Below are 21,423 nucleotides of genomic sequence, written 5' to 3' on the forward strand. Positions count from 1 at the left end.
AGCGAGCGGCGGGCCCGGATGAGGAAGTGATGTGAGCGGGGAGGGGGCGGGCGGCGCTGCGGGCAGGAGCGGGGCTGGCGGCCGCTGCTGAGGTAACGGGAGCGGAGCGCGGGGCTCCGCGCGGCCGTGTCTGCGGAGCGGGCCTGCCTCCTCTGCCCGCCGCCGGTTGGGAGCGGGCAGTGGCGGCCCTGGCGGGGCGGGTGGCGTGGCGAGTGCTTGCCAGCGGGCCCGGCCCGGCCCTACCCTGCCCTGCCCGGGCGCAGCGGGGCCGAGCCCGCTGCCTGCCCCGCACCAGCGGTTGTGTAGTTACCGAGAGCGGCGGCCTCCGTCGGTGCGCTACCGCGGGGCGGGTGCGAACCACCGGGACCGGCCGTAGCGGATCTCGGCTGGGAGCGGGGGTTGGAGAGGGCTCCGGGGCGGCGAGGCTCCCAACAAAGGCGCGGCCCCGGCCCACAGCCGCCGGTCCCGCAGCGCGGCGAGGCCGCTTCCGAAAGACAAGTGTCCTCCCGTGTTCCCCGACGGCTGGAGAAGCGAAGCCCGTTTCTGTATAGGCTGGTTTTGCTCAGGGGGGGTTAGCGCTCGATGAATAAGGCCGTGTTTTTATAAAGTGGGTAACTGGTATTTCTGTAAAAACCTGGCCGAGCCCATTCCTGTTCGTGCGTGTGTCTTCGGGAGCGATTGGTTTGTAGCGTCTTCACCTCGGGGTTTTCATCGCGCCCTGTGTCAGGGCAGCCAGAACGCTGGGCGGGCCGCTGCCCAGCCGGGCTCTTGGTCCTGGGCTGCAGAGGATCCCGCCGCCGGTACCGGGGCTGCGTGGAAAAGCGGTGCTGGCTCCAGGCATCCTGCGTGCGCGTGTGTCAGGTGCTTCCATGGGAGAAGCTGCAGGCACCGGGCACGATGGATGATGTCATGGAAGGAGTCTTTGAGGGAAAAAACATATGAAGAAATGTCGGGGCTTTTTCCCCCAAATATTAGAAACTTAAGAAAATCCTGGGAAAACAAATGATGCTTTAGTTTTAGCTAAGGAGTAGGATGTCTTATACAAGCCTGATCAATTTGTTTTATAGTCTCTTTTCAGGTTTTTCAGAAGATGAGGTTATATCTGCAGGAAGACACTTGAATGTCAAAATGAGATTTAGGAATATCTATTTGTCCATACTCTTCTCTTTTGTTCATGAAGCATTTGCTTAGGTACTCAAATGTTTCTCAGCTCCTTTCTTAAAAATTATTTGGAAGTATCTTTCTTAAACATATATGCTTGAATCTTGAAGAATGAAGTTTTTCCTTTAATCTAGCGATTACTCCATTGTACATTGATTTAACATTGCTTTTATTTTTAGGGTAAATTTTCAAAAGCTCAGGACAACCAGTCTTCAGCTGCCCTGATGCTATCATCTGGGGTGGAATCTCTCCTTGATTCTTCTCTGTCTGCTGTAATAGAGGGATTGGACACTGGGCTGCCAGAGAGCATCTCCGCTGAATTTATGGCTGTATCGGAGCCTGATGTTGGGTTAGATGCAAAATCCGATGTGTCAACACCTGTGCTAGCACACAGTGACAGTCTGTCAGCTGAGCATCAGAGGACTTCTAGAGTAGAAAACTTTTGTCAGAAGACAGAGGACTCAGGTGATATGCTCAAGGTGATTTCTCATGGGCTAGCAGAATCCCTTACTGAAGAATTACCAGAAGCTGAAGGCCTTGAAGAGGATGAAAAAAACAAAAAAAGAAACTTTAGGAAACTAGACTGTTCTGGTGATGGGTACCAGAAGGAAGACAAAGCGGCACGGGGTGCTGAGGAGTATCGTCCTGAATGCTGTGCTTTAACTCCTGGGGAAAGTTGGTCAAAACAAGTAAGAAAATGCAAAAATTAATCTCTGCATGATATTTTGAATTTAGGGTTAGAGTGACTAGGCAGAGGACTTTGTTTGTGTGGCTTGCTGTTCCTTATTTGTGTCTTCTGGCATATGTGTCATTATTTGGATTATCACAGGTCCAGTTAAAAATTAGACTACTTCAGTAGACCAGCAGTATTTAAAATGTCAGGCTATTGGCTTTCTTAAATACTGTTGGTAGGGTATGGAGCAGGTATGTAACAGAACAAAGAACAAAACTGACTGGTGACTAAATAGGGGAAAAGAGAAACAACTTTAAAACCTCCTTGCCCAGTATCCGTGTTTTGTGAGTACAGCGTGTTCTACCAGTACCATCATCCCCAGTGAGGTACTAACCATTAAACAATAGTTATTTCAGTCTGGTAACAGTAGTGTTTTGCTCTAGGGGGCTCCAGCTTAGTATTTCAATTTTTATTCTAAAAATAAAGATAATTCTTCATTTATAGAATTATTGTTTGTAATTAGAGAGGAAATTAGTGTCAGTTTCCTCTTTCAAAACAAGAGACTCGCATGGTCATGGCTTTTTTTTTTTTTCCTCTAGCAAACACTAAAGATAAAAATGTTATGTCTAGGCAAAGGCTGCTGAAAAATGTGCCAAAGAACACTTCATTAAAAACTGAAGAGTAACAAAGCTCTATTTAAAAGTTGAGCTTTTTTGTGACTTCCTTGATCAGTTTTCTTTATTTTGTAAATAGTTTTCACACACACTGAAGGAACATAAGGGAGAAAAGGTATTTTGACTGAGCAAATAGCAGCCAGGAATATCTGGATGAGGTGCGTGTTTTATACTAATTACTAGTAGTTGTGTAATACTAAAATACTTCAGGATTTTAACTCTGGATTTTGGTATCTGTTTGATTTATTTGAAAGTTTGTGAGAATAAAGTTAATTAAATTTTCCATTGTCATTCAGTTTTCCAAGATGAATTTTCACATATTTCAGAATGCAGGTAGTTTTGCTGTGGGGTCTTGTTCTGGTTTGACTTGGGTTCTTTTTGCCAGTAGACCTAGGTTGGCTGTTCTTGGGTTGGTATCTTTGAGGTAAGGGAAGGAGCGGTAGAAGGTAGTTCTAATAAAGATTAGAACATGTGTGTGTCTTACCAGAAGTATGCAGTAATAGTCTGGGGATGTGAGATAGACTTGGAGACTGGATTATTCTTCTGAATAAAATTTGTGACAATTTGCGTTTTAAGCCACTTACACTTTAAGTGCTTGCATTGCAAGACTTCATGGCTGCTAAATACAAATCTTTTCTGGATGTGTCTTTGTTTAATGGTGAGATGACAGTGATTGGTAGGATCAGAAAGGAATGACAAGTGCTCGTGTGAATCACTTGCAATGCAAAGCTGCCTCTGTGCAAGGGCTGATACGTTTTGAGGTTTCTTGGTGGTTTTCTTATTCAGAACTAACCTAGCCGAGCAGCTACAGTCCCTGAAACATGCAGAACATATCAGAAAATTGGTCAGTTTTCACTGATATTTCTGTCTTGTTTCAGGGGGATCCTCACTTAAACCAGCATGGGGTAAAGTCTTCAAGACCCTGTTGCACTGAAATAGCAGGATCTCTGAAGAACACAGGTGCGTATTTTAGTTGTACATCCCTATGTACCCTCTGATTGTCTCCCAGGTTACTTTTTGTTGATTTTAAAAATGAGTGATTATGGGATAACTTATTTATTTTGTTCTAGAGTAGAAACTGTTACCTAGAACGATTTAAAACTTAATCCTCTGCTTTTTTCTGACAGCACATGTACTTTCCTGAAGACCCTTTATGTACAAGATGTGTTTTAGTTATTTAATTCCAATACTTATTTACCCCAAAGCAGAAGGTGGTGTTACTATTGGATGTTTTGCATTTCCTTTTGCTTCAAAGCTGGATTATATGAGAGCAGTAATAGCAAAGATGTGAAAAAAGTATAACTTATTAATTTCCTAATGCTTTACAAAATAAAAGTGCAGAATACAAAGGAAGAGGACAACAAAACTAATTCTTAATTTCATTCTGATCCATATCTTTAGCTCCAAATACTTTGGTCACTTTGCCTGCATACAGTAATTATTTTCTTTCTCCCTCCATGCTCTCATAACCAAAACTTGTACCTAGTTGAGGAATGCCATCTAGTCTTGGTCCTTAGTAGAAAATACAAAAAAGATCTGCAGAAGTCTGAGTGAATATGTTCCTTGTAAAGTTTTGAATATTAAGATATTCTACGATAACCGTAATCTGTAGAATCACAAAGAAGGTGCTAATTTAAAAAGTGTTTATTAATAATCCTAATTGCTTGGACAGAATGAGGTATGTGTTGTCTTCCTATGGATGACTTGCTGACAAAAATGCCTTCAAGGAAGACATGGAAATGGCTGCTCAGTGCACAGCCATAGTTCTAGGATAGAGTAGATAAAGTACCCAGCTGTGTTGAGCTTTGATGTTACAAAGAAGCATTATGATGTTTGTCATGATTTCATATGTATTGAGTTATAGGACTTGCATTGCACCTAGCTTGATATTAGAGGAATCTGAAAAATACAGGTCTTCGGATGCCTGCTGTTCATGAGGACTGTCTTGAAATAGATTTCATTTGTTACCTTAGGTTTGTGGTGGGGTAGTTTGTTTTTTCTTCTAAAGGCTTGTAGTAGAATTGCTAGCATCAGTTCTCACTTTAAAAAATATTTTGGTAACCAACACTGTACACAGAATTGTTTACAATACTAGAAGGAACTCAGTAAGCTGAATGCCTTCTAAATTTCATACATGGTTCTGATTTGCCGTATTTTTAATTATGCAGAAGAAAACCAAGCAAATGTTCAGGTGACAGCTGAAACTCTGCCAAAGCTCACTGGAGAAGTACAAGGTATGAAGGCTGATGGGACTAGGATATTTAGTAGAGCAGGATACAGGAATGACAGAGTGAGTAAAGATCTTCCACCTGAGAACAGTGAATGCCCAGATGTAGACACAGTCATGGCCAGAGCTGGGGTTTCTGAAACCAGCATGTTAGATTTTTTAGAGCCTTTAACGGATGTTGAATCAGCCACAGAGCATCCACAAGAAACAAATGAATATAATGTGTTGAAAACCCATACTGCCATGCCATTGAGAACAGGGAGTAATTCTGTATCTGTTTTGGAGACTAGAGAAGAAAAGTTACCCAGACAAAATCCTATTAATGAATTCAGTACATCACTTGCTAATTGCCAGACTTATCAGCAGGATGAAGAAAACAAGGCTTGTGACTTCTGTACTGATCCCATACCTAAATGTAATGAACCTCATAGGCTGTCATCAGCAAAAAGCTATAGAAGACGCTCCACAAAAAGTTCTGAAGTTTTATGTTCAATTCTGAAACATGTTTGTTATCTGGACTTTAGAAATATGCCACTAGAAAACAGTAGTATTGCAGTCCATGAAATTATCAGTGAAACCCCCAAAATTGAAAGTCAGATTCATTATGATCGTGGAAGTGGTTTTGTAGAAAATCAAACCTCTACATCTGTACCAGTAGAGCAGATCTCAGTGGTAGGGAGTGAAGGATTATCTAGTGCTAAAATTGATCATAGGGAAGTAAGTGCTAGCATAGGCAAGTCATACAGCTCTGAATTTGAAGAGGCTGCTGAAGTCCAGAAAAAAATTGCTGTGAGAGATAACGTTGAAGTTCATAGCTGGCCTGAAGCTCAAGAGGTCGCTAATTCTGAGCATTGTCATTCTTCAGTTTTTAGTTCTGTTTCTTCATCTCCTGAGGATTTCTCAAAAGAAAAATGTAAAATGGTCCCATCAGAAGGTGGTAAGTTGAAAAAGCACCAGTGGCAATCCTCTGTCAGTGATCTATGCAAGGATGATATAGAAGAAAATAGTCTGTTGATGGAAATGAGCAACACTGCTTCCCATGAGACTGGACAGACAGACATATGCTTTTATAAAACCTCCAGTAAAATTTCTCCTCAAAGTAGCTGCAGCTGTCTGGATCTTAGTACCAATCTAGGAAAAGATTCACCTGAGGCACTACTGCTTGAAAAGGAATCTGAGAGTAATACATTATCAGAAGAGCTGGCTGGCAGTTTAGCTGATGCTGTAGAATCTAATAGTAATGACAGTTTGTCCACTGGCAAAGAAGCTAATTTGATTTATACACTAAATATAAGTCTACCTCCTGTTGCACAAAAATCAAGAGAATCTCATTGTAATGAGTGTCCTCCTTGTACTGCTAATGAAATTTCAAGCAGGGACATGGTTCAGGATAATCTACCTGGAAAAGATTCAGTTGGTGCTTCTGGAGCAACAGGGGAACAAGTCTCTGAAATTGTGCTTCATAAAGACAAATTCAAGTCTTCAGTAACTTCGAGGACTTTTGATAACCCTGATATGATAAGCAAAATTTCCCAAAAGAACATTAAGTCTTTAGCAGGAAATATAGAGAGTGTGGTCACTGGTTTAGAAAATAAACATAGTGACACATGTAATTGTAACAATCAGAGTATGAAAGACCAGTGTACAGCTGCCGGTACTTCCTGTATTTTATCAGGGAGTACATATGTAGATGATATTCTCCCAAACAGTCATTCTTTTAACACTGAGGTTGATAAGAAGATTGAAGAAAATGATAATTTGTCAGGTGAAGCTTCAGCTGGATATAATAGTAAAAAGGCAATCATCTTTCCAGAAGCACGGTTCCCTTTGGCATGTGGATCTCTTCCTTGTGAAGATGACTGGGGCAACAGATGTGTAGATCTGCATGGGATAAGTAACATTTCCACAGCAAAACCCATGTTTTGCTCAGCTTACACTGTGGAGAAGTCTATTGCTACCTTGATAAGCGATGAAATTTCAAATAGGAATATGGAGGTTGTGAAACAATTTGATCTTTGTAAAGTAACAGATGTCAGTGAAATTGTTTGTGACAGAGATGAGGCAAAAAAACAAATCGGCACGTGTGCTCTCCAGACAGATGAATTTGATAAAATGAGAACTGTGGATTCTCCAAAGGCTCCTGAAGGCAAGCAGAGAAATAAGTCTAGTGAACAGCTATTAGTCAGATATTTGAATAAAAAATCTTGTGTTCGTAATTTTGGATTTTGCAACTCTCCATTAGGCCCAAAGAAGAGAGAACTAGGCACATCTGAGAAGAAGGAAGTATCATCACTCGCAGCTAATCCCCCTGAGCGTAGTGCTTCAATCTGTGATAGATGTCCTTTATTCAACAACATGAATATTCAAACACGACATGCTAGCCAAACAGAGAAGACCATTCATCCAATGGAAAATCAGTGTCTTGTATGTCAGAGTGAGTTTGATGGCCCAGTTCCAGACAGCAAGCAACATTTAGAAAGTTTAAACAAACAACTAACCACTGGCTTACAAACTGTGGCTACTTCTGTGGAAGAAGCTAAAATATCAATTTGCTCTAGTCAAAGTGAAGAGAGACTATTAAAAACAGGTGACAACCTGCCTTCGCTAGTTCATAAATACGTAAGAGAAGACAGTTTTCAAGGAACTCTGAAAGAGAATGTAGTGGATTTGGACTCTTTAAATGGTGTGAGAAATGAAGACTGTTCAGGATACATGGGTTTCGTAAGTGATCTAATTGAAGAGAAGACAATCACACTAAAAGAACACAACAGATATGAAAGAGAATGTAAAGGAACTCCTGAAGAAAGCTTTTCTGATAGCAAATCACATTGCTCACCGCATGCTTGCTTTATCAGATGTGCAAAAGAGAAAGCAAAGCCGGTGTTGGCAGGAAACAAAATGCAGCAATCTTTGCCAAAGATGAAGTTGGTGGAGGACCAGGAAAATACAGTTAGTGCCCGATTTTTGCCCTTCTCATCAATTCATGGGAGTCTGCTATATAAGCCAGAAAATATGAATGTGCTTTCAGAGACAGAAAACAAAAAAAGTCTGAGAATAAAATCTATCTTAAATAACTCTTGCCTGCAGTTAACATTTGAGCCTGGTAAAGAAACTGATGCTCAAAAGGGTATTGGTCCATTCCATTTCAGAAAGTTTGATATCCAAGAATCTTTTAATGAGGCTCGGGTGGATTCTGAAACACTGTCAGCTCTGAATTTGGGAGTCTCTCTGCCTGAGAAAGAAAAGCTGTGTAAGTCATCTGAGAATACACAACTAAATAATCATGGTATGTCTTCATCTGAAGTTTTTAGCAAAGATTCTTCCGTGACAAAACCTCTTTCTGTAACAATGTCTGTTAAGAGAAAAGCCAGCAATACAGAGGTTCCATCTTCAGAGAACGAAACAGCAACTTGCTTTCTGAATGGTGCAAAAAGCTCAAGAGTATGCACACACAGCAAAGAAAGTCTGAGAGATGAGGGGCGTAGCATGATAACTGTAAAAGATACAGCTGTGACCTCAACAAAAAGTACTCACTGTGGGGAGAAATTTAAGAATGCATGTGTAGAAAAAAAGATGGGAAGAGAAATAGCCCCTAGAAAAAAGTTGCCCATAGATTCTGATTGTCTGTGGGCCCTGTTAGAAGATTCAGAAGAGTCTGAGAGCAAAATAGCCCCTCTCAGTACTGAAAATTATGGAAAGGTTTTAGAAGAAATCCCAAGATCTAACTTAAATAATCTTTCAAAAGAAAGAAAAAATGATACAAGGCTCACAAAGTTAGCAGCTACTAGTCTGCTTTCAGAAACTGTGTGTGATTCTCAAGCTGAAGACGCATCTGATGCAGGAAATTCACCAGAATTGCAGTATAACACAACACCCACATTTTACCCACGTATGAGTATACTATCAAACAGTTGCAAAGAATCATCCCCAAACTGTGTGGTTTGCAGTGAAATATATGTGCCTTACAAATTAAATGCACAGAGCAAAGATAATGTAAAGGAGATTACAGAAGGCCAGGACACTATACCAACTCATTCAGTTTGCAAGGAGGATGAGGCTTTAGGATCAGGGAGACGTGATCAAATAGAGAAATGTCAGGTACTTAAACGAAAGAAGTATAAGAAGGTGGAAGTACATCTGTCAGACAAGGCGCAGCAAGAACAGAAGTCAGAGTATCAAGAGAAAGCAAAAATCACATCGCAACCAAGTATGTTGCGCAGTTCTCAACTCTTATGCAGCTCTTCAAATGCATTGGTGACATCAAGAAATACAAAGTCTGAAGGTCCTTCAGAGGAGATTTTTGCTGTCGGAAGCAGTGAAAATAAACTATGTAGCACTTTACAAGAACTCAAAAGGCCAAAGATTACCACAGATATTATTAATTCAGAGTTTTTGAAGATTCAGGAATCAGAAATGGAAAACCTGAACCTTAATTTAGGGTATGATGGAATCCCTGGTGCCTTTGGAACTACAAATAAACTGAGAGGACCTCTTCCGTTAAAAAGACAGCCTGGAAGGACATGCAAAAAAGTTCCCACATCGTATCAGCTAAAACCAGTAAGAAAAAGCAAAAATGTTAAAAGTTCATCCTTTTTTGAGATTGCCCCGGAAACATTGCCTAAGCAGGGAAACACACTTCTCAAATCTTTGTACTTCCCATGTAAACCACCGATAGTGGGAATGGAAACAGCCACGAGATTTGTGCATATGCCAAGGCAGAGGGCCAAGAGGTGCAGTTTGTTGAACAGCTTGAAGTTTAGAAAATGTACCAAAGAACCAGCATTGTTGAGCAAGCTGTCTGCAATGGCTAGCAAACTCCTGGCACCTGCCAAAAGCATCCACAACTTAGAACCTCTGCCATATTCTTCTGAAATTCTTCCAGTGGGTGAGAGGTACAGCCAACGTAGATCTAAAAATCTATTGGAAGCCTTTTCTTGCATTAACAGGAACTTACTCTCACGCTGGGCTGACAGTTGGTGCACCAAGATGTTCAGCTTTCAGCCTTTGGCACTTTATCCTGTAGAATCTACCAAAATACTTCTTTCAGACTTGAGCCACAAGCCTCCAACCTCTTTCTTGGACACCCCAGTTTTCCCAATTTCTTTTCACATAAAATTGGAGTCCAGCCCTGTGACAGACCTCACAGGGATTACATCCCAGCACTCTGGACATCATAGACTGGTTTTGGGAGAAATGCCAGCACCGCCTTCAGAGTGGACTTTCTCTTTTCTGCTGTCTCAGAGCTGTTCAGATACAACAGCTTTCAAGAAAGATTCTAGTCTAAATGATGAGCTGCATTCATCTCTCTCTGTAACAACCTCAAGGACTGTTGCCCTTCATCCTGACCGTGGAAGAAATGCCATAGCTGATAGAAGAAGAAGTTGCTCCATGCTTGGCCTTCACACAGTGTTAGCACTTTCTTCCCCTGGGTGTTACAGGATTTGGACAAGAAGAAGAAACTTAACCAGTCATATTCCTACCATCCAGAGACTATTTATATCACAATTCGCACAGGGTTTGAAAGGGGCAAGGTATCCAACTTCTGTATCAGATGACCTCGTCTCTTCATTGCCATACTCCTTGGGCAGAGTACTATCCATATGGAGTCAGCATGGTCCTTCTGCCTGTTCCTCCACAATCACTCCTCTCCATTCCAATCACTGCAAGTGGCAGCCAAGTGTGGGCATCGAGAGCAGGTAAACCCCATCAACTTATTTCTGAGATTAAATATGTATAGGGTATGTACATGCTCCTTTTTGGGAGGGAGAGGGTACTTGCAGCTTGCATTGGAGGGTCAGTTTGCCCTGTTCCAGATCTACACATTCTGCCTCAGCAATGGCTCTACACGGAAGATTTTTCCCTACGGAACAGTCTGTTAGCTGAATTTAAATATATTTGCCTTCACTTCTTTAATACTATCCTGTTTTGGCAGAATGGCTAACACTTTTTTCTTCTCCCTTGAAAAATATACACGCCATGCTTCAGAATATATAATGCAGAAAGGTGAGCTACTTCATTAGGTGTATTCAGAGTGACTGCAGAACAACTGGATTTCTGAGGTAGGAAAGTTTTTTTCAGAGGTCTGAGCCACAAGTGCCACTTGGAACCACTGTAAAATGCTCAATATCAGATCAGGAAGAATCCTAAGGGGCAGGAGGTGGCATTCAGTTAACTTTTTAATTGTATTCCGTGACTGTTCTATGCTAATTGAAACCTCTTTATGTGTGTTGTGCCTTTTGATAGTATGTGCCTCATGTATTGTTGGCAGAAGCAAGTGTAGCTCCAGTTCAGGTTGGTAATGAATTTTTGTGTGTCATTCTTGATATGAGTGGGAAGAGGACTGAAATCTACTCTGCATATTTAATTTAACTTTGCTATCGGCATTTGAGATCTTCTTACTAAGAAACAGAATGAGATAAGATGTTCCTAGCTCTGTTACAAGATTTCTGCATGCTCTTGAGCAAAGATTTTGCCCTTTAAGCCTCAGTGACATGGGGCAGTTCTGTCCGATGTTATAGTCTTGAGATTCTGGGACAGAGTGTAGGCCCATAAGCACTGTAGAAACGTCCATTTGATTAATTCTTTTGTTTAATATGCCAGTCTCTAGAGAACTGTTAAATTTGGCTTATCTTATGTCATAGCTTGACATATGTATAAACGAAAACCTTGCTAGATAACTAATGCTGCATTTTGCTTTGCATAAACGGATAAAGTACCTAAAAGTTTAAGTATATCAGTTGTTAGTAATGTCTGCTTGTTCTAATGTCTACCAAAGGTGTGAGCAAGCTTATGAAAGTACTACTCTATTCTGGGAGTTGCCTGCAATAAAAGAAAGAAGTAGGATAATGGCATAGAGACAACTTTGCAGCACATTCCTTTGGACCTGCATACTTTGTCATTCCATATAAATCAGTATCTCAGGTTGGCTTTTCCAGTGTACAGATTAGTACTCTGGAAGTAATCATACCAGTAAACTACGGTTTGAGCACTAAACTTAAAAATAAGACATCGTAGCCAGCCATTCCTTAAAAACAGAATGAACACCTTTTTAAAACTTATTTCTGTATATGAGGTGAACTTACTATTTTGTATTGTTGAGGCATATTATCCTTGGACTGGGAGATCAGAGCTGGTGTATGCTCTTGTGTTTTCTCTCATGCTTTACTCCTAGGCTGCTTGTTACAGCATATCTAGTTAGCTAAAGTATAAAAGGATCTAATTCCTTGACGTAAAGGGTAATCTGAAAACTGAATGTTTTGCTATGAATTATCTTTATCCTAAAAGGAGAGAAGCCAAATCAAACCTTATCACTTGAAATGAAAAGTAACCCAAGGTTAAAATAGTCTAAAACTCAGTTTGTTTTTTCTTTAAAATACATTATGTGTATAAGGAAGCCTTAATTCTTCTGCCCTACTCAGAGCTTCTTTACAGTGAAGCTATTATAGCATGCTGTGAGTAGAAAAGAATGTGGAAGTTTTAAAAAGTGCAGCAAATAAATTCTATTCGTAAAACAGTTAAGCAAAAATTAGTATGAAAGGTTTGGCTATAAGCAACAAAACCTAACGTTTTAAATATTTAACAGTATTGTAGATTCCATTTCATTGAAGATTGACTGCCAGTTCTCATCAACCAACTCTTTAAAGGTATTAACAGGAACAGTGACAAAAGGATAATTCAGTAAATTTCTCTTAAATTTTTGTGTACTCAAAAAAAAAAATCTCCTATGAAATAAATGTTTGGTATATAAACAGAAGAATACAAGAAATATGTTTGGTACAGTATAAAAGCATTTTAGGCTCCCAGTATGACAAAAATCTTTGCCAGTTTTGATTTAGTTAGAAATCAGAAAAATTGAAAAGTGGCTCCAAGTTCTCTACTGGCCATTTTCTTCTGGAAGAGATTTGTCCTCTTTAAATTACTTCATTCATAGTTAGTGGTTTTAATAACCAGGAAAACAAGGAACTAGAGTAGCAGTTCTGCCTAAAATCTTATGTCACTTCCACTGCCAGTAATAAATCATTCTTCAAGTGAAATCTTTTTTCTAATTAATGCTTATTTGGATTCAAAATTTCTAAAGTGGGTTTCTTCTCTCCCTGTAATTTTTTATTATTATTATTGCATAAAACAGTCAGCTCTGCCTCTAGAATGGAGGGCTCTGATGCATTACTGATACAGGTTCCAGTAGTGTTGGGATAGTGAGTGGAACACTGAGAGAAACAAAATGTTACAGATCTGTTATTAAATGACAAACACAAGAAATGGGTCTTCCTGTGGCCTTCTTATATTTGGACTTATCTGTGCTGCCAGCATGGTTGGTTTTAATTTATTTTGTAGCATTCCAGTCTGGCTGAAAATTCTTTGCTTTAGAACAGTGAAGAACATTTAACTGTTAGTTTGAGAGAACAGTAAATACAATATTTGTTGTTTAATTTAATAAAAGCTGTCCCAACTGATTTTTTTTTTTTCCTACTATTAATAGTGTGGACACAAAAATAAAGCTTAATATTAAAGGTGTTAAAGCTGCAGTGCTGACTTTTATGCCGTAGAACTACAATAATTACCAAGCCTTATGGAATGGCCTTTGGTTATTCTAATGAATTAAGAATATTAAAGTAAGACTGTGGGAGTTAGAGCCAGCAGGGAGTTAAACTTAAAGAAATCCTTCCTTGCACTTGCTACTGTTGCTGGTTTGTACTGCTTTTATTTAGTAGGCAAATCCTTCAAGGTTTTTAGTTACTTTAATTTTAAACACTGGGGTTTTTGAATGAGCAATACAGGCTTTCATAGAAATTACAACTTTCAGACTAATACTGTCTCCATCTCTTTCTGTACTTTTATTTCCTTTTCTCATTACTACCATTTTTAAGTGAAAGTAGGACTATTTCCCTAACAAGCTGTCAGTGAATTTAGTGGACTAAATGGCAGATGCTCTTGTAATGTTTTACTCTTTCATTCTCACTCCTGATATTAGCGTTTTTTGACTTACGGTCCAGTTTATACCAGTAATTTTTCCCTCATCTTTTTCATAGTGTAGACCTAATTTCCGTCTGTCTTTTTTTGTTTTGGTTTGTTTTTTTCTCCATTCTTCTTTTGAACCAGCTATGCCATTTTACCGCACTTACCTGTACAGAGTATGGAAGCACTACAGACTGCAGGTCATGAGATACGGTGAGTCTCTTGGATTTTGGTATTTATTCTGAGCAGTGGGATCATAAGCTTTCTCAGAAAGATATTGCTTATGTCATTTTGGCTTTCAGCTTCTATCAGTTCAATCCAAGAGTAGCTTTCTGATTAAAGTGTTAGTGAAGTAAACTGGCTGGATCGTGTAATGGAGAAGTGTGGAGGGGCATTAATGCAAACACATATAGATCATTGCACAGAACAAATCTGTTACTTTCAATCATTATTTTGCCACTTCTTATGAAATTAATATGTGAAACTATCGAAGTTTGTTTCCTTACTTGGATATATGTTCTTTCTCTCTGAGTGACTGAACGTTAGGTGCTGAAACTTCCTTCTATTCTTTTTCAGTGTTGGGATGGCAGATATAAAAATCTTTTAAATTTATCTGTAAACAAGAAGTATTAAATTAATAGTTGTATCAAAGAAATTACCTGGCAGAAAAGGATTAATCACTTTCTGTCAGTTGATACTAAATAGAGCTGTAAACTGTTTAACTACACAGAAAGGAAAAAAGTGGCTTTAAAATGACATGTTCAAATACACTGGCAGTTTAGTTTGCTTCAGTTTTGATGTGGGCTGCAGCAGTTTTTGACTGTATGTATCTACCAGAGAAAGCATTTACTCAGGCAATTTCTGTGAACTGCATTGCTTTTTGTGCCCATTTTGTGATTTAGGAACATCACCTGAGAGCATGGAATGATATTGCAGCATAAATTGGGTATTAATCTACATGTGTTCCCTTGTTCCTCTGTTACAGTCTGGAAACTTCATTCCCTCTTCTGTTACCAAAGTCTTGCTCGCTTCCGGAATCATCTCCATCTCCCTCCAGGCTTTCAGCATCTCAGCTCCAGGTCCATGCCCTCAATGAAGCTGATGCTTCTGTTCCAGCCTGTCTTAGATCCCAAGATGACGCAGAACTGAAAAAAGTGAGTTCATTTTAGGTATCTCAGACTCTTGATTCCCCCAAACTTGAAGCTGCTGCTGCTGAATATTATCTAGTTACTGCTAAAGATGAGGAGAGAAACAGGCTACTAGTCCTAGTCTGTGCTGCTGCTGCTTCTTTCTTTTATTGAAGCAGAAAGAAGGTGGCAAAACAAAGAGGAATGTTGATTCTATAGATAATGTATACTCAAAATAAATGGGAATTTTTTTTAACTAGTGTAGTCATTATTTCCTTCATTTTAAGTTTGGTCAGTTGTTTGGTTTTTTGTTGTATTTTTCTTTCTTTCTTAAGACTGAGCCTGAAAAGAGGCCAAAGAAAGTCTCACAGATCCGAATCAGGAAAACTGTTCCTAAGCCGAACCCTAACCTTACTCCAATGGGACTACCCAAACCAAAAAGGTGAGCGGTATCTTTTAAATGGACTCATACTAACTTCTGTTACTTAAATTTCCTGCATAATAATGTAATCATTTCAATAAATGCTTCTCTTACCACCACTGTTTCATACACTCCCAGTTGAGTGAAGTCTAATGTTTGCTTCCTTTATAAGAAAAGATTGACACAGCTGTATCAACTGTAGAAAAGACTGAAAAAATAAATTAGTCTTTGAACATAACATTTTTCAAGTGAGAAAGGATTAAATAAAGGACAGTGGCACATGAACTACTGCCTGGTTTTAAGCAAAATGTGAAAAATGAAGCAGCAATTGAATCATTTTCCTAAAGAAAGAAGTTCATATTGATAAACATACATTGAATATAAGCCATTCTGCAATGCACAGTGAGATGAAGTGATCTGTTAGGAAGTTCTGTTGATGCAAACTGGAGTTCTTCACATCCCTTCTTTGTTTGTCGTATATGATCTTAAGAAACATTAGTTCAGTGTAAATGTGGGTAATCACAGTGACAGCTGTTGATAAAGCTTTTCCAATCAATCATCTAGTGTTTTGTTCACTTCTGTCATAAACAGAAGTGCCAGCTTTGACAAAGGAATGCATTTCTTCAGAGGTCAGCTTGCTAATTGTCAATAACTAACTTCTAAAATCAGTCTCAAGAGTTGAAATGTTTATCTGCTAAAGTTTAAGTCTTTTCTTAGCTTCCCCAAAAAAGTGATCTGGGAAGGGATTTCCCTTTCTTCTTTTGAGCATCATTATTTCAAAACATCATCGAATGCTAGAAGGAACACTGACTCTGCAGAAATGGCAAGTCTTGACTCAGGCCTTATAAAAACACTGTGTGAAATTAGGTGCTTAACAACCTCATTTTTCATTCCTCCCTATCCCAAATAAGGCATAATTAGTTAGCATTCAGGCATAGAATGCAAACCATACTTGTTTTCTGTAAACCTGCTTGTTGTGAAGAGAGGTAATTTTGCAATTCTTTCTTGATTGATTTGTTCATTACTTTTTCAGGCTTAAGAAGAAAGAATTTAGTTTAGAAGAAATTTACACAAACAAGAACTATAAGTCCCCTCCTCCAGCCAGGTTGGTTCTGCCTCCTAATGAAAACTAAGATAAACGTACATTACATAGGCAGAGAGAGAGAGAAAGGAGATTAAAGGTGTCTGAAAGTTAAGAGGGAGATAGATTTTTTTCAAAATTGATCTAGTTGGAAGTGGTAGAGAAAGTTAATTCAAAAATAGTACCTTTTATTATTTGGATGGAAAGCACTGAAATTAGAATATCAACTAAGAATTTGCAGCTGTTTAAGTATGAATTTGTGTATTTTTTCATCTACTCATTCGTTCCAGCCTCCATCCAAGTACAGTACTTTTTCAAAATTCAAAGGCAACTAAATATTCTTTAAAATAGTAAGAATAACTGCCTGTCATCAAGTATAGCATGATTATCAAGACTGCTACATTTTTTAATGTTCAAATCTATTTATTCTAATAATAGATTCTATAATTGTGCTTTTGAACCAAAATATGGATAGAAAGACATTCAACCGAAATGTCTGTGCACCAAGAACAAATTATTTAGCTAGCAGTAATGTGTAGTTGTAGGAAGTGTAAGATGTAGTATACATTACAAGAGGTGTGGAGGGACTGTAAAAGTGTAAAAGTTGGAAGTGTGTTTACTTATGTTATGAAAGCCACCAGTCTCCCTGTCCTTGTAGGGTGGCTAACTGCTTCTTGAGTATTCATGAATCCTGTCCTTTGCTTTTACCAGGAGCTTGGAAACAATCTTTGAAGAGCCTAAGGAGAAAAATGGACGCTTGATCTCTGTCAGCCATCAGAAGAGAAAGCGGATTCTAGAGTTTCAGGACTTTACTCTTCCCCGGACAAGGAAAACACGGGGCAAAATCAAAGCAGTGGGTAGTTTCACCCGAGCAAAAAAAGCTGCGCTACAGAGTGCAGAGTTAGATGCTCTTCTGAGTCAGAAGCTAATGGACCTTGAAGCCTTTTTCGCAAAGGAGGCTGAGCAGGAGCGGGCCTCTAGCATCTGAAGGAGCCATTTAGCTGAAAATGGTCCAATCAATCAGCTCCTTTAGTATTTTAGTCCTGTTGGGAAAAATCTACTGACTTCTTCGTGCATTACTCTACCACTCAGTTCTAATATCTGATCAGTTTTTGGCTGTGGCCCTCTTTAAGGTGCTATTTTTTTTTTCTTAAATGCTATTGGGGGGATTCTTTTAGGTCCCTGTTTGAGTGTAACACAGCCACATACAATTTACCATTCCTTCCCAAACCTCTGGAAATTACTTCTAATATTTAATTATGTTTAAATACCTTTTGGGGGTAGAGTAGGATGTGAAGGAGGAAGTAGCGCACCTTCAGTGATGCTAGAACTCTCTACTCCAGATCATTTGCACATTTGAGTCTGCTGTTGTTACTGTAATGGCTATTTTGAACAACCTGACAGAAGAGATACGGTGTTTGATAAAGATGAATTCTAGCAAACACATTCTTGATATACCACTAATTTTTTAACAATTAAAAGTAGCTGTCTGGGTTTGCTTTCAATTGTTTTTTTCCTTCTGTTTACTTAGAAGGTTCCTTCTGAGTTTCTGTGCCCTTCATGGCTTCAGGCAGCAGAAGCCCTACATAACTAGACTTTAAATAACTTGCACTTTGTATATGTTTCTTTATTTGCTATATGAGGACCCCTTTTATCATGATTGAGCTCCAAAAAAAGGTAATATTTTAAGAAAAAATTGTGCCCAGTACTAATTTTTCCTAAATAGTAGAGTTTTTACCTACTTGGCTGATGCCAACCTCTTCTCCAGAGAAAAAGGCAATTAGCTCATGAGGATGTTAGGCTGCAGGATACATAAGTAGAGGTTTTTATTTAACTGAGCTGAGCTGCTGCATGCAGGGAACACCAGCAAAATCTTTGAGACTCATTTTTAAGTGATTTTAATTCCATTAAAATACAACTTGATTTTAATGCCAACGTGAAAATATATTTCTTTCCATCTTGAGGGGTTTTTTACCATTTTAGCTTTACAATTCATGTAGCTTATAATTAGATAGTCTCTGTACAGCACTGTTGTACATAATAGCTAGTGTTGTACAAAGATCCTCCTAGCATGTGGAATTTTTTTTTTTTTCTCATAATGTAAGGCCATTTGTAATTATCTGATGCAGCACTGGACAACTTCTCAGCTATACCTTTTGAGGGAAGAGAGCTCCCTTCTGGGATAACTTCTGTTAAACTTACTTGAAGTATTATTCAAAATGAATGCTAGCTGCAGTTCAGGTAATTTCTGTCCTTTAGTGCCTAAGGAAGTTATTCAGGCAAAGCTGTCATTGCTGGGATGCTCAAATTTAATTAGACTGTTCTTTCTTTCACTTGTCACTTGAAACTTGCACTTTCTTGTTTACCTGCCCATATAATGGAGTTTCTATTTACCTTCAAAATGAGCAAAGAGCTAGTGGGTGGGTATTTTTAATAAAGTCCCAATAAATGCAGGACTGAAAATACCATCATCTGTTGCTCTGCCACTTCTGTTACTGACCGAACAGAAGACTAAAAATTAACAAGCAATCTGCTGAATTCCAGAGCTTTAAAAGTAGAGAAATGGAAGAGGATTATTACACTGTGTGTGCCTGAGTCTTAAAAGAAGTGTAATCTGGGCTTGTTTTGCTCCCAGGTTATGTACCGGCATTCCTAGGAGTTTACATTCTTGTTTTGGAGGCTAATTATCTTCAGTCAGGAAGACTGAAGAAAAGAGAGGAGTGCACACTTTAAGTTGGTGGTGTTTGGGTTTTGAGGGTAAAATAACAAGGCAGGCAAACTTTTAACATATTGACATACTATTTCAGCAGCAATGCCTGGTTAATCTATTTGGACTGCTGTAGAACATTTTAATTGATCCTCTTTATTTTTATAAAAATAAAACCCTAAAAAAGAAAGGTCAACTGCCTTTTAAAAAATGTTTAACTTTCCCTATACTGGTTTATTAGCCCAGTTATTGACTGGTTGGAAGCTGTAGCAAGAGTGAGATATATATTTTTATGGTTTTATGCTATAGAATGGGATTATTACACAGCATTCATTCACTTTCTGTGAATATGGGAGGCTGTTATGTGTCACAGCAGCTAGTGCTGTGAAACAGTTGAGTTGTAACCTTGGGGGGGCTCTTAAGGAAATGAGGATATGGGTGGGGAGGGAGGAAACTTGGGTCTAGGCAAAGTTCAGATCTCTAATGTGCTTCAGAACATGGAATGTGTTGGGTTTTTCCCTTGGGTTATGGGTTTTTTTTTGTGTTGGTTAGGTTTTTTTTTTTGTTTGCTCCCCTGCTCTGTCTTGTTTCTGATTGCTTTGAAATAACATTTCTTAGCTTTCTTTTTAACAGCTACAGAGCAAAGAAAACACTCAATTCTCTTGTTTACAATAATTGCAGGAGTTACAAAATGATGTTGCAGTTGCCTAGCTCATCCCAGACCTTAGTTTGTGGAAATCCAAATATACAGCATTATTCTGTTTCAGTTTAGTATTTGTATGATGTCAGAGATGTAAGCTAATTGAGACAAAACATCTCTTTCCCCCCTCCAGCATACAGATGTCAGTCATGCTTGTGCACTTTTTCTTTTTTTTCCTTTCCCACCTCTGTTCCTGTTTACAGCATTCATGGAACAGTCTTGTTCCTTGTGGCTGCTGCTTGTACACTGGGAGTGGTGATTGCAAAAGCTAGGTATTTGCCACTCTGAGCTGCTTCTGTCCCAGATAATTGAAAGAAAAAAATATAGAGGATGCATCTTTTGGGCTCTTGCATATGCCCCTAGCTGAAGAATATGTACACTTGCCTTTTTATAAAGTGAACTCCAGTGAGGATTTTTTTTTTTTTTTGTATCATCAGGGAAAGACATGGTACATATTGCTCATAGAATGATCACTAGAGCAGCTTGAGATGAATTGCAAAGCTTTTTGCCATGTACTGTCTCTTAGTAGTAACTTTTACAGAGCCAGTCAGCTCTTTGCTAAATTTGCTGATTATGGGAGGTAGAAAGATCACTTTTCCCACTGCCCCCCCCCCCCCAAAAAAAAAAAAAGCAGAGAAAAAAAAAAAACAACTTTAATCATGCTACAGCTGGAGCAGCTAAGGCTATTTAATGTATGTTACAGCATTTGCCTGGCTGGCCATGTGGTTGCATACACTTGAGTTCCAATGCTTGCTAGATATGATTTTCTGCAAGCCGTTCTCATTTACTGTATTTTAATTGAGGTGGGCCTTTGGTATATTATGTTCCAGGTGCTCTTCTAGAATATGGATGGTAACTGTGGATTACAAGTCTATATGATGCTATAATGTTAAAAAATAGCTCAATGAGAATTTGTATACTTGTGCCATTAGCCTCCATCATGCTCTTGGCATTTTGTTTCTGTTCAATATTGTGTGAATCTAAAATTTTACTGTTTCTTTTGTGTGTGTTTTTAATTTATGGAAATAAATTTTTCTGAGAACCTTTCAGTTTTTTAAAGCTTTCTTTAGGCTTGTACCAGTAAATATGCATGATATCTGTCTTGCATCATGGGGGGAAGAGGTCAAATCTCCAAAGAGATTAACACCATTAAGTAACTGGGTGGGCTGTTGGTGGGCGTGGAGCAGCAATTCTCATGTTCATTCATCCACAGCCCTAATTTAACAGGAGCAGAAACAGACCTGGGGGATTACAAGCATGATCCTAGCTACTATTCATAGCGTTGAGACAGCATTCATGTCCTAAGGTCCTAGAGTAGTAAGAGCCAGACAGCACAGGCAGTTCCTGCTAGGTTCAGAAGAGAGGGAGTCAAAGCTGAAGCAGAGCACTGGTTCGTGTATTGCAGTCTGTGCAAGGCATCAGGCTGATGCTTTTAGAGCAAAGCTGAAGCACAGGAACATCAAAAAGGCCCGTTAAGCATCTGTAATGCCTAGGCCAGAAACCAACACCCCCAGCCCTCCAACTCCTAAAATCTCCCTTCACTGGAAGTGCAGTTGTACGTGGGTCCCGCAGATGGCGTGTAAGCTCCAGTGAAGAAAGGAAGGGAGCACTCGGGGACAGAAGCAAGCATCCTGCTCTTCCCCCACTGCTTCAGGGCTGCAGCTTGCTGGTTGCACCACAGTATATGAGGATTTTGC

The 21,423-nt window shown here is 39.3% G+C and overlaps 1 protein-coding gene across 7 annotated transcripts; it reads left to right on the plus strand.

The window, feature by feature from the left end:
- The first annotated feature begins 49 nt into the window (after positions 1-49).
- On the plus strand, positions 50-20,377 carry PRR14L (proline rich 14 like). 7 transcript variants are annotated; one of them, XM_042805181.1, is made up of 11 exons: positions 50-92; positions 1,068-1,191; positions 1,341-1,850; positions 3,387-3,468; positions 4,677-5,672; positions 6,978-10,431; positions 13,835-13,903; positions 14,676-14,844; positions 15,153-15,259; positions 16,272-16,343; positions 17,031-20,377. In XM_042805181.1, the coding sequence occupies exons 3-11, from the start codon at positions 1,386-1,388 to the stop codon at positions 17,305-17,307; spliced, it is 5,691 nt and encodes a 1,896-aa protein (XP_042661115.1). In that variant the 5' UTR covers positions 50-92; positions 1,068-1,191; positions 1,341-1,385; the 3' UTR covers positions 17,308-20,377. The 7 variants fall into 7 exon arrangements, with proteins under 7 accessions (XP_042661115.1, XP_042661114.1, XP_042661116.1 ...); XM_042805180.1 differs by having other exon boundaries at positions 4,677-4,742; positions 5,601-10,431; XM_042805182.1 differs by having other exon boundaries at positions 4,677-4,742.
- The last annotated feature ends 1,046 nt before the right edge of the window (positions 20,378-21,423 follow it).

This window comes from Tyto alba, unplaced genomic scaffold, assembly GCF_018691265.1.
Source record: "Tyto alba isolate M040663 unplaced genomic scaffold, T.alba_DEE_v4.0 Super-Scaffold_44, whole genome shotgun sequence".
NCBI lineage: Eukaryota > Metazoa > Chordata > Aves > Strigiformes > Tytonidae > Tyto > Tyto alba.

Excerpts from the sequence above, each read along its gene's own strand:
- PRR14L (XM_042805176.1), top strand. The coding sequence starts at position 1,386 with ATGCTATCATCTGGGGTGGAATCTCTCCTTGATTCTTCTCTGTCTGCT. Across the intron at positions 14,845-15,152 it reads ATGACGCAGAACTGAAAAAA|ACTGAGCCTGAAAAGAGGCC; the intron begins GTGAGTTCATTT and ends TTCTTTCTTAAG. Across the intron at positions 16,344-17,030 it reads AAGTCCCCTCCTCCAGCCAG|GAGCTTGGAAACAATCTTTG; the intron begins GTTGGTTCTGCC and ends TGCTTTTACCAG.